Here is a 12,594-nt window from a genome sequence, read left to right on the forward strand (position 1 = left end):
CCCTCCTCCCTCAGACCCAGGACTCTGGCCCCCAGCCCCCTCCTCCCTCAGACCCAGGACTCTGGCCCCCAGCCCCCTCCTCCATCGGGACCCCAGCTCACTCGCGTGTTCTCCGGTCCTCAGGTCACACAGGATGTCGGACGCCGAGGAGCAGGAATATGAGGAGTGAGTGGCGCTGGCGGGAGGGCTGGGGGAGGTAGGACGCTCTCCTAGCTCCAACACGTCTAACTCTACCTCTCGCTCTTTCCTTCCCACCCCTGCCCGCAGGGAGCAGCCCGAAGGTGAGTGGGGAGTGGGCGGGCCTCGGGGACCTGGGGACACGCACGCGGGAGGCGAGAGGGCAGCGCGCTCGCCCGCAGCCCCCACCCCCCGAGGTTGCGGCGCCCTTCGCTTGCCCTCTGCGCAAGGCCGACGGCCCCGCGGGGCTCCTAACCCTGCATTCTCGGCCCCCGTCCCCCTTTCCAGAAGAGGAGGCTGCGGAGGAGGAGGAGGAAGGTGAGGCCTGGCCCCCGCAGGTCTGCAGCCGGAGGCAGCCCAGCGGGGCCGGGTGGGGAGGGGGCGCTGGGCGGGGCGGGGCCGGCGGGCGCTGGGCTCCCGACCGCCCCGGCTTCAGGTCCTTTAACAGCCTCTCCCCTCTCTTTCCTCTCTGCCCCCCACACCCCGGCGTGGCCGCTCCCCCTCGCTCCCCCATCCTCGCTTCTCCCCTGCCTCCTCCTCCCCAGCCGCCGAGGAGCCGGAGCCGGTGGCAGAGCGAGGTAACCGCGGCTGCTTCGCTTCCCGAGACGGATTTCCTCGGGCCCTGACCCCTGCGAGGACCCCCTGCGCCCCCGTAACCCTCCCAGGCCCGGTCCTTTAAGCCCCGGAGAGCTCGCGCGCCCTCTGGTGTCCACGAAGGGAAATCGCCTCGCTGAGGCTTTAACCCTTTCCCTTCCTTCTTAAAGGGACCGACACCCAAGCCTTCTTCCCCAGCCTGGAGGAATACTTGTAGAAGGGTTGGATGTTTGCGGACAGGCACCGCGCCCCGCATCTTCGTCCCCGACCCTGTCATTTTTTTCCTCCATATACATTCAAAGGTTGGGGCCTTAGTTGCAGAAGGGGCTCTCCCTGGGAGTCTGGATTCCTGTGTCCCCAGGGGGGAGGGGCTGGGGACACCCAGCAGTGCTAGGTGTAAATGGAGAAGAGCAGGAGCTCTGGGTATGTAGAAGGAGGAAGGTCTGGGGGGTTGGACCCCTGGGTTCCCAGAGAAGTGGGAGGGGGATGCCCACACCAGTTCTGAATGTATATCTGATGCGTGTGAACCTCTTCCTCCTTTACGGCCACCCTGATTTCCCTTCCGCCCTCTTCTCCCCCGACTCATGCCTCTCCCCCAGAGCTGCTCCTGGGGGCTGTGGCTTGGAGGGGGGTTCCCTCTTCTGCGTATGTCAGGCCCACCCCCATGAACTCTTGCTAATTATGTTTTTGTATCTCCCCATTAGAAGAGGAGCGCCCCAAACCAAGGTGAGATCCTAGAGAGCTTGGGGGGGGCCCATTCACATCCTCGTAAATATGTCCCCCACCCCCAGAGACAGAGAAGGCAGAAAAGGAGAGTGGGACACTTGAAACAGGAAAGGACAGTGATTCCTTCTTTCAGCAAATGGTCCAGAGAACTTTCCGTGGCATTTGGCCAGTCATATTTCATCTGCTCTGTTGGTGAAACAGACCCAGATACAGTGATGGTAGCACACAAGAGGGCCCTACATTTGCCCTAGGCAGTCAAGGAAGGCTTCCCAGGGGAGGTGATGCCAGAGTCCTAAGGGATGAGGAGTTCACCAGCTGGAGGAGGTGGGAGGGATATTATGGAGGAGAAAGCTGTGGGGTGCACACACGGTGCAGTGGCCGGATCTAGGTCACTCTTTTGGGGACCAGGTACAGACACGGGTCATTCTGTTGGTGAAGGTCCTAAACTAGGCAGATCTGTGGAGGCCATGAGAGCTCGTGAGGGCAGAGGGTTCTGGAGGAGGTGACACTGGGGCCAAAAGCTTGGAGATGCAAGGAGGCAACAATCTGAGCATGAGAAAAAAACCTAGAAGCAGAGTTCTGTGTGTTGGTGTGGGCAGTGGTGCCAATTTCATTGTGGCTAGAGCGTAGAGTGCGAGAAGGGGTGGGGTCATGCAGGGTTTTGAACAGGAGGCATTGGGTCAGAGCTGACTGAGAGACCAAGGGGGAGCAGGGAAGTCTTGTTGGAGGAGGGAAGGCCTCAGGAGGTGCAGTATATCAGGGGAAGGGCATTGCAGGCAGAGGGAACAGCATGTGCAAAGGCCCAGGGGAGCAAAGGCACATGACATAGCCAGGGAGCCATGAAATGTGGTGTGTGTCTGTGAGGGAGGAGAGAAGTTGCTGGAGGAGTTGACGGGGGCCAGATGGAGAAAGGCTTTGAATGCTGAGTTGCTTGGACTTGGTCTTAAGGGTGAGCTCTGAGCTAAAGTCATGAAGGAAGATGAACTGAAGGTGAACAGCTGGAGGCTGGGAGGCCAGGAGGAGGCTGGCATGAAGGTTCACAGTGGAGGGGCTGAGGCCTGAGCTGAGCAGGGGACATGGGGTGGAACAGGGGAACGGACTGGGGAGATGCCCAGGCAGAGAGGCCAGGACTTGCCGTTGGGGCAAGGGGAGGGAGGAGGTGAGCACATCTGCTTGGGGGCTGGGCTGTAGAACCCGAGGGGCAGTGCAGCCACCCCTCCATCTTGGAGAAGTTGATGAGCTCGGTGGAGGCGTGGTCTGTGAGAATGCTGGGAATGTTCAGGGGGTACCTATTTACCCGAGTCTGGGATCCCGGAGAGAGTCCGGCTGGAGACAGAGGTGGTGAATCCTCAGTAATTGATGATAATCAAAGTCACGCGAGTGAACGACGTGGATCGTGAGAGTTTCCTATGAATAAATAAAAGGGCGAAACTCTTCAAAGGGCCCTCTGGGGACAAGGAGACAGAGGTGGGACAGCCAGACGAGTAGGAAGCAAATCAAGCGAAGGTGCTGTTTTAAAAAGCAGAGAATTCTAATTAAGGTGTGGGCCAGGGCAGACCCCAGGGAGCACCACCCACAATGCAAGCCACATATGTAAATATCTGTATTTTTACAAGCTGCGTTTTAAAAAGTAAAACAAAGCAGGTTAAATTAAGCTTCATAGCATTTTTAAATTCACCCTGTTATATCTGCAATTTCATCATTTCAACATGTAATCCATAGGAGACATTATTAGTGAAATATATTACATTCTTTTGTTTGAACCAAGTGTTTGAAATCCAGCGTATTTCACAGACAGCCCATGGAATCTAGAATCGGACCAGCCACCTGTCAGCCTCCCGAACCGGGAGCGCCATCAGGGAGCTCAGGCTGCTCAGTCTCTCCCCCTTTCCACCCATCAGGCCTGTGGTCCCTCCTCTGATCCCTCCGAAGATCCCAGAAGGGGAACGTGTGGACTTCGATGTAAGTAAGGGACATCTAGTCCCCAGGTGCCTTTGTGCAAATTAGGAAGAGGCGCCCCTGGCTTCTCCCTTCTTTCGGAGTCCCCTGAAACGGACCGAATGGGCCGCTAGTGCCACCTGCTGGGGAACATCGCGAACAGCGGCTCCCTGTCCCCTAAACTGTCCCAGTCCGTTTTTGCAGGCAAGGGCCCGGCCCGGACGTGTCTCAGAGGCACGCACAGGTGGGTGCCTGGCCCCCCGCACTGCCTGGGGTTGACGCGGTCCCCACCCTCCGTCCTGCAGGACATCCACCGGAAGCGCATGGAGAAAGATCTCCTGGAGCTGCAGACGCTTATCGATGTGCACTTTGAACAGCGGAAGAAAGAGGAAGAGGAGCTCATTGCGCTGAAAGAGCGCATTGTGAGTGGAGGGAGGTGGGGTTCCGCAAATGCCTCCCTCACCCCGTGCCGTCCTGGGGCTGGGAATGTTTCCCATCCAGTACAGACCCGAGGCTGAATCATTTGGGAACTTGTCCAAGTCGGTGGCCACACTCAAACTAGCTCGTCTCTGCTCTTGACCTCCTTGGGGAGGGGGCGTCCCTGCACCCCCTCATTCTTCTGTCTCCCCCAGGAGCGGCGCCGGGCTGAGAGAGCTGAACAACAGCGCTTCCGAACCGAGAAGGAGCGTGAGCGTCAGGCCAAGCTGGCGGTGGGTGCCTCCCCTGCGCTGCGAGACCAAATGTTACTTCTTCAGCTGGGTGCTCTATTTCCCATGATGTTTTCTGCTGTCCTGAGAAAGTCCTTGCACTGTATTATTCAAGGATCTTTCCGCTGGAAGGGACAGAAACCCCAAAGCAAACTGGATTCAGCAGAAAGAGAATGTTATTGGCTCATATAACTAAAAAGTGTGGAGTGTGACTTGATTCAGGTGCGGCTGGATCAAGGAACTCAAATGAGATCACAAGGACCTAGCTTTTCTTTCCCTATCCCTGGGCCCATGTTTCTGTGGAATGAGGTCATGGTGGGTTTGCCTGGGATGTTCCTGGCCTGAGCCCTGAAAATCTTGTATCCCATCAGTCCCAGGCCACCCAGATGGTTGGTCACCCTACTGGACACCCCGTTCTCAGGCAGGAGTGGCAAGTGACCACCAGCAACTCTGGCTCTCGCTCCTCTTTTATCTGTCTTCCACATGATTCTGGGATGAGTTCAGATTGGTCACCTGTCCGTCTTGGAGGGAATTGCTGACTAGTTGTAGAAGATTGGTTAGAATGCTCCCATGGGTGTTGGCTTTGGAAACATGGTCTGCCTTGGCATCAAGGAGTGGCCCACTTGAATCACTTTTCAAGATTAGGAGGAAGGTGACATGGTAGGCGTCATGCTGGTCTCCCAGAGATGTTCACATCCTAATTCCCAGAGTCTATGCATATGGTACCTTGCATGGCAAAAGGGACTTCGCAGATGGGATTAAGGATCTTGAGGTGGGGGATGATTCTGGATATCCAGAGGGGCCTCATGTTATCATAAGTGTCCTTGCAAGAGGGAGGCTGTAGGGTCAGAGTCAGAGGTGTTTGAAGATGCCGCTCTGCTAGCAGGGGGAGGGTCCAGGAGATAGGGATGCAGGCAGCCGCTAGAGGCGAGGGCAATTCGCCCCTAGAGCCTCCGCAGGGAACCGGCCCTGTTCTGATTTTAGCCCAGAAGACCCATTTCAGACTTCCGACATGCAGAACTGTAAGGCGATAAACTTGTGCTATTTTTTTTTAAGATTTTTATTTATTTATTTGACACAGAGAGAGAGAGTGAGAGCACAAGCATGGGGAGTGGCAGAGGGAGAGGGAGAAGCAGGCTCCCCACTGAGGAGAAAGCTGGACACGGGGCTCCATCCCAAGAGCCTGGGATCAGGACCCGAGCTGAAGGCAGACGCTTAACTGACTGAGCCACCCAGGCGCCCCTAACTTGTGTTGTTTTAAGCTATTAATTGTGCAAATTACAGCAGCAATAGGAAACCAGTTCAGATGGGGCATGCTCGACATGCAGAAGCTGTCATGCCCCCTCGCCAGCGCTTCCAGTGGGGACAAAGGTTGGTCTGGACAAGCCACTATTTCTGGAACATGGGGCTGCCTTCACTAGACATTCTAGAACCCCATCCTCAGGCTCAAGGCCATCGGCTGCTTTAGTGCTCCAAGTCCCCGACCCCTATCACCAGTCACCCTCCTGCATCCTCTGAGACTGTCATTCTTGTCTCATGAGAATAAAGGAGACGAAGGCCCAAAGAGGGGGAGTATCTGCACTGAGGCCACACAGCAACGCCCAGCATTGGCCATGCAGACCGGAGGAATGCAGAAAAAAGCAGGAATATCCCTTCCCCATTTTAAAAGTTCTGCTTGGGGGATATGAAGACCCCGAGAGGAGCAGGGACTTGCAGGCGGTCACAGAGCCAGGCCTGGAAGGGCCGGGAGCAGAATGTTTGCGTTTTTGCCTGTTCTGACATTGACTTTGTCTCATGCCCCGGGTCTGATGGATCCCTGCTTCACTCAGCTCCCACATCCCCATCTCAGACCCCTTCCCTGCAGGGGGTGGGCAAGGCCTTGGGGTTAACCCCTTTCTTCCCTCAGGAGGAGAAGATGCGCAAGGAGGAAGAGGAGGCCAAGAAGCGGGCTGAGGATGATGCCAAAAAGAAGAAGGTTCTGTCCAACATGGGAGCCCATTTTGGGGGTTATCTGGTCAAGGTGAGTTCAGCCCCTTGGGATCTAAGGTCTATGTTCCCAAGGAGGAAGCAACTGAGGGCCTAGACTCCTGCTTCTTGATGGAGGTGGAGGCTGGGGGCTGGGACTCCTGGGTCTGAGGGAGGACGGGCCGGGGGCCTGGGCTCCTGGGTCAGAGGGAGGAGGGGGTGGGGGCCTGGGCTCCTGGGTCTAAGGGAGGAGGGGCCGGGGGCCTGGACTCCAGGGTCTGAGGGAGGAGGGGCTGGGGGCCTGGACTCCTGGGTCTGAGGGAGGAGGAGGCTGGGGGGTCTGGACTCCTGGGGTAGGGACGAAGTGGTGAGCTCAGCCCCCTGGGTTCTGATCTATCCCACAGTTCAGTATGTCCCCTTCCCTACCCTTAGGCAGAACAAAAGCGCGGTAAGCGCCAAACAGGTCGGGAGATGAAAGTGCGCATCTTGTCTGAGCGTAAAAAGCCTCTGAACATCGACCACATGGGAGAAGACCAGCTCCGGTAGGTGGGGTGGGGGGCTCAGGGTGGGAGGGGGCTGGTTGTAAGACAGCGAGATAAGGGGACCCTTCCCCAACTCTGGGAGGGCAGAAGCCCAGGTCTGAGCCCCGGTGCTATGTGACTTTGGCAAGTGTTCCCTTCTCTGGGCCTCTGTCGTCCCTGGGAAAAATGTCACTTTTTGTGGGTACCATAACTTGTAGAGTCTGGGAGGTAAGATGGCGGGAAGCCAAACAAGATGGCTTACTGAGAGTTAGGAGATTATGTTGAGCTATTGATGTCCCCTGGAAACTCAGGAAGATCCCATCTTTATGTGAATTAAAGCCAGACATGCTGGTAAGAACTTTCCAGCCATGTCTCTGCCCCATGGGACTCTATCTGCCCCTTTACCTCCCATTCACATGACAGCCCATGTCTCATAAGCCACCAGAGGGAAGGCTGCAGAGGGCTTTTCCTTCTGGGACCTCATTGGTAGCTTGATGTTCTCCGGTCTGGGCATGACTCATAAAGTCAGAAACCCCCACTGCTCCAGAGGCAGCACAGTGAGGGGGGCCGGAGCTCAGTGCCTGCTCCGCCACTTACTAGCTGTGTGATCTTAGGCACGTTAGGTAATTTCTCTGAGCCCCACTTTCCTTACTGGTGAAATGAGGCCAGGATAACAAAGTCTACCTCAGACACTTGTGAAAGGTCCGTGACGTGATGGTGATGATGGTGATAACAAAGTCTACCTCAGACACTTGTGAAGGGTCAGTGAGGTGATGGTGATGAGATAAAGTCTACTTCATATACTTGGGTCCACTAATATTTAGGTCCAATTACCTCAATTTTATTCATTAGTTAAAGGCCATATGAGGGTCTATAACATTTTTCAAATAAAAATGTGCCCCAGAGTAGAGGGCAGTGGAAAGCTGGTAGCTAGCAAGACAAAACAAGCAATGGTAATAAGAAAATGAACAGTAGCACTGACTTTGAATGTGTACTATGTTTCATTATACACCCTGTCACAGTTTTGTGCCACAGATTTTTATCAGTTAAGAATAAGTTTGGCCTCTCGTGAAGACACGTGTACATAGCAGCCTAAGATACAGAGGCTTATTTTCTCACATTAGAGAAATGTGAGACTAGCTAGGATGAAACTCTAGAAAATCACTAGACCCAGACTCCTGTTTCTCTGCTCCATTACACCTAGCCCGATATTTCCATCCTCAAAATCACCTCATGGTCAAATGTGGCTGCTCGGACTCCAGCCAACACATCTGAGCAGCAGGAAGAAGTTGCGCGGAAGGAGCCACAAAAGGCTTTCCAGGAAGCCCTACCCAGAGACCTGCTTTCATCCCATTGGCCACCCCTACTTACACGGGACATTTGGGACAGTGGCTTTTTAACAGGGCCTATTGCAAAAGGTTGTGTCTAAGGAAGAACGGGAGAAGATGTACAAAGCAGGCAGCCACAGTTTTACGGAGAGGAGACAGGATCCTATTACCCGGCAAATGTCACAAACCAGAGAATGGCAAAGCTGGGACTTGAAGCAGGGCTTCCTGCCTCCAGAGCCTGGGTCCTTAGCTATGACATTGTTCTCCCTTGGTGAAAAGGGAACTTGGAATGTGGGGACAGGGGGTAGAGACTTAGCTCTTCCCTTCCATTCAATGTGAATATTTTGGCCTCAGGTTCTCTCTGGGCTGAGAGAGGCCGGCCCCTCCCTGACAGCCCTTCTGTCCCACCAGGGAGAAGGCCCAGGAGCTGTCGGACTGGATCCACCAGCTGGAGTCTGAGAAGTTTGACCTGATGGAGAAGTTGAAGCAGCAGAAGTATGAGGTGAGCCCCATCTCCCAGGGAGGACAGTGCTCAGGGCAGGGGTGGGCCGTCCTGTCCCCGGGGCCGTCCTCCCAGCATCCCCCTCTTTCCCGCGCAGATCAACGTTCTGTACAACCGCATCAGCCACGCCCAGAAGTTGTAAGTGTGCCTCCTCTGACTCTGGGGCTGGTCTCTCCTTCCCTGTCGCCCCTCACTCTGTGCGCCTCAGTCCCTCGCCCCTCAACAGCCTGCAGTGCCCAGAACAGCCCCCGCCCCAAGGGTCAGCAGGCTGAGAACCCCGCGCCACTTCTGTTCCTTGCTCTGCCTGTCCTGCTCGCTGTTCATGCATCCCTGTCTCCCACTTTCTGTCTCTTTCACCCCAGCTGTGGTCTCTCATCCATGCTACCCACTCTGCTCACGCATCCCTCCCTTCCCCCCAGCCCGTCCTCCCAAACACCCATCAGCACCCCCGGGAACATCCTGAGCTCCCCCCCTCACATCAGGTCCCGCAGGGGGGTGGGAGCCGGCCACAGACTGTCACCACCCCCGGCAGGGAACGGAGATCGCGTTTGCCTGCGCCTTCCTCTGGGCAGGGAGAGGGGGAGTTGGGGGGGCGGCGGACTTCCTGAGTTGAGTGCAGGACCCCTCTCAGGTTGGGGAGCCCCTCCTTCCTGACACCCTCTCACTCTTCTCCTACAGCCGGAAGGGGGCAGGGAAGGGCCGCGTTGGAGGCCGCTGGAAGTGAGGACCTGGGGCTGTGGGCGCCGTGGGCACGGGAGCCAGAGCCCTCGGAGTGTGGGTCCCATCTGTGGTTGAAATAAACGCGCCCCTGCACACACCTCCCAGTTCTCTGGCTGTCATTCCCGCGGAGCGGTGGCCTCCGTGTGTAGCCTGGCGCAGCGCGGGGGGAACCCTCACGGTCACTGCGGTGGTGGGTAACGTGGAGCCCCCCGCTGCAGGGAATGCAGCGCGGTGCGGCCACTCTGGAAACCAGTCGGGCAGCGCGGAGTTACTGTAGGACCCAGCAATGGCACGGCCGGGTGTCTGCCCGTCCCGAGTGAACACATGTGGCCTTCCGCACGCACACTGCGCAGATGTCAGCCGCAGCATTACGCACGGCAGCCAAAAGGTGGAAACAGGCCCAATGCCCATCGACTAGTGGATGGTTTCCAGGCGCTATTACTCTGAAGTAAAAAGGGGCGAGGTCCTCACGGGCGCTGCAATGTCCAGGGATCTCAAAAAATCATGGTGCTCGGCGAAAGAAGCCAGACACAGAAGGCGCAGATTGTAGGATTTCATGTATGTGAATCGTCCAGAGGGCAAGTCCATGGAGGCAGGAAGGAGATCGGGGGCTTTCAGGGGCTGGGGAAGGGCAGGATGGGGGTGCTGAAATGCTTGAAATTAGTGGTGATGGTAGCACGCACAACCCTGTGAATACAAAAAGTGCTCAACTGTACTTTAAAAAAAAATTGAGAAAGAGAGAGCATGGGGGGAGGGGTTGCTCAGGGAGAAGCAGACTCCCGGCTAAGCAGGGAGCCCGTCAAGGGGGCTCCATCCCAGGACCCTGAGATCATGACCTGAGCCAAAGGCAGACCCTTAACCAGCTGAACCATACAGGTGCCTCCTGTACACTTTTTAAAAAGATTTTATTTTTAAGCGATCTCTATGCCCATCCTGGGGATCGAACTCAAAATCCTGAGATCAAGAATCGCATGCTCTAGGACAGAGCCCACCAGGCACCCCCTGAACTGTACGCTTCAAACAGGCCCCCCTCCCCAGTGTGAATCATATCTGAATTTTAAAATACAAAAGCAACCCAAACAAAACAATTTGTGAAGTTGCTCACAGGAGGACCCCCCTCTCGGTGACAAAGCAATGCCCGCCATTTGCTGTTCCACCTTTGTGACCGTCAGGAGGAACAGACAGACCCGAGCATGTAGGCCTGGAATCTTAGCCTGAAATCTCCACTATCAGTGGCTTAGGGAAGGTTGCCGACCCCTCCCACATAGTTGAGATGGGGGCTCTGTCTTGTGACGCTGATCTGGCCTGGCTCCTTGAGTTGGGTGGCTATCATCCCGAGGCTGTTGCGTCTGTCCATAGCACCTGTAGGCTGAAGTCCTACCCTGCAGTGTGATGGGGTGTGGAGGTGGGGTCTTTGAGAGGTAATCAAGCTTAGATGAGGTCCTGAGGGTAGAGCCCTATCGTGGGTTTAGTGTCCAGAGCACTCTCTCTCCACCATCGGAGGACACAGCAGGGAGGTGGCCTTTGCAAGCCAAGAGGAGGGCTGTCTCCAGAAGCCGACCCCGCAGGCACCCCTGACCTCAGGTTTCCAGCCTCCAGCACTGTGAGAAATGAAGGGGTGCGGCTTAACCACGTTTGTCCTCGCAGCCTGAGTTGACCAGGACGCTAAGACTGCTCCCCCAGCTCTGGTTCCAGGCAGCAGGAAGGGGCAAAGCAGAAGAAGGAGACAGGCTGTCACCTCTGCTACCCCCCCACCCCAGGCAGAAGTTAATTATATTGCCACCTGGAGTTGTTTGCTCTAGGTGGCCTGTGAAGCCCGGCTTAAAATCAGCGGTAGAAGGGAACATGAATAATGCGGGACAACCAAGTCTCTGCCCCCCCGGGGGCATCGGTGAAACCACTATTTCTCTGTTCATTACATCTGATCACACAGCATGTGGCTTTTAACCAGCAGACCCAGACTAATTGCCTGCCCATGGAAAAGAAAAGGGAAGAAGAGAATTTTAACGAGTGGGATATGAAAATGTCTGTAAACAGCCAACGTCTTGTACCTATCAGATACTTTGTGTACACTCTGGACAACTCCAGGAGGCAGAGATTAGCCCCAGGCCCCACAGCAAGGAACTGGGCAGAAACAAGTGTCAAACCCATGACTGCTTAAATCAGACTTGGAATTCTTCACGATTGCAGCAGAACAGAATTTTAAAATAGAGGCTAAAGTCTAAATTCTGCAGTGTAAAGATTGCTAATTGAGCTGATGGTGGGAACATGTCTCACACTTTGTTGTGTGGGTTGAGCGGATAAATAATCACAGTCACAAAAACATAGAGACATATTTACATGTACACTTACAATCATAATAAACACAAGCCCCTATGAATAGCATACACCCAGGCGGGCACACACAGGATCGCAAGTACAGTTATAAGGTGTCACAGTTGTGCACAGGCACTGAAACACACACAACCCCAACCACGGGTAACAACGTAGGGATGACCAACTAGTTGTCATTTATGCTCCCTGGTAAAGGAGGTTGGGTGTGGAGCTGCGTGGGAAGGGGGGGGTTCAGGGACTACACATCCCAAGAACCACGGGGGCTCCCATTCCCTTTATATCTATGGCCAGCGTTCTCCAGGTCTCATGGGATTTGTAGTTTATTTCTTCCTACAGGCCCAGGGACTTTGGAGTGGGTGGGCTTCTCCATCATCTCTTGGGAAAAAAGGCTGTTGCCTCTATCCAGATTTCAGCGCCTTTCTGTGCTATTTTTCCCGGTGTTTGATCCGATCTCAAAGTGCCTGCATCTCTCCTAGCCAGGATTTAGGTGCGGGACACTTAAAGTAATGATTATTTTGTGCTTTAAAATGCTACGTGGGACGCCTCACCCAGGACTACAAATCCCAGCATGGCCTGCGAGGATGTAGAGCCTGGACTACATTTCCCAGCGTGCTCCGCGTCCTAGGGTGCGAGCGGGAGAAGGGCGGGCGAGAGAAGGTTCTGGGGGCGCTGTCATTGTGGACCCCGCCCCTTAGGCACCTTTACCGATGTGATCCAGGGGGTTACCATGAGGGACTTTGGACTTCTCTTACCCTCGGGCCTGATTTTTGGGGGTGCTTGGGGGAGTTCTGCCTAGCACCCAGTGTGCCTCCAGGGGCGTGGCCCTGAGGACTACATTTCCCGGCGTGCATTGGGGCTGTGGGCCGAAAGCTGTGACCTCTGCCCACTTCGTCTCCCGTCATGACCTGGGCGGTCACCCAGGGAGGCTAGGACTTGGATTGTCCTGAAGGATCTGTGGTTTGCGGGGCGTCCTGGTGTTTCCCATGACCTCGGGTATCCATTAATTCATTCCTGCAAAAACTATTAGGCTCCATATTGGGCGCTGGGAATAAGGAGTGCGCACAGAGGGCAAACGTTCTTGT

General features: G+C 55.4%; 1 protein-coding gene across 1 annotated transcript; it reads left to right on the plus strand.

Moving 5' to 3' along the window:
• Window positions 1-133: 133 nt before the first annotated feature.
• On the plus strand, window positions 134-9,274 carry TNNT1 (troponin T1, slow skeletal type). The gene is given in 14 exon segments (XM_040633035.1): window positions 134-165; window positions 268-281; window positions 469-495; window positions 723-755; window positions 1,476-1,497; window positions 3,139-3,141; window positions 3,399-3,459; window positions 3,741-3,857; window positions 4,068-4,145; window positions 6,049-6,162; window positions 6,540-6,653; window positions 8,330-8,458; window positions 8,556-8,596; window positions 9,137-9,274. Coding segments are annotated over 14 exon segments (831 nt in total). The 3' UTR covers window positions 9,183-9,274.
• The last annotated feature ends 3,320 nt before the right edge of the window (window positions 9,275-12,594 follow it).

This window comes from Ursus maritimus, unplaced genomic scaffold (genome assembly GCF_017311325.1).
Source record: "Ursus maritimus isolate PB19 unplaced genomic scaffold, ASM1731132v1 scaffold_19, whole genome shotgun sequence".
Taxonomy (NCBI): domain Eukaryota; kingdom Metazoa; phylum Chordata; class Mammalia; order Carnivora; family Ursidae; genus Ursus; species Ursus maritimus.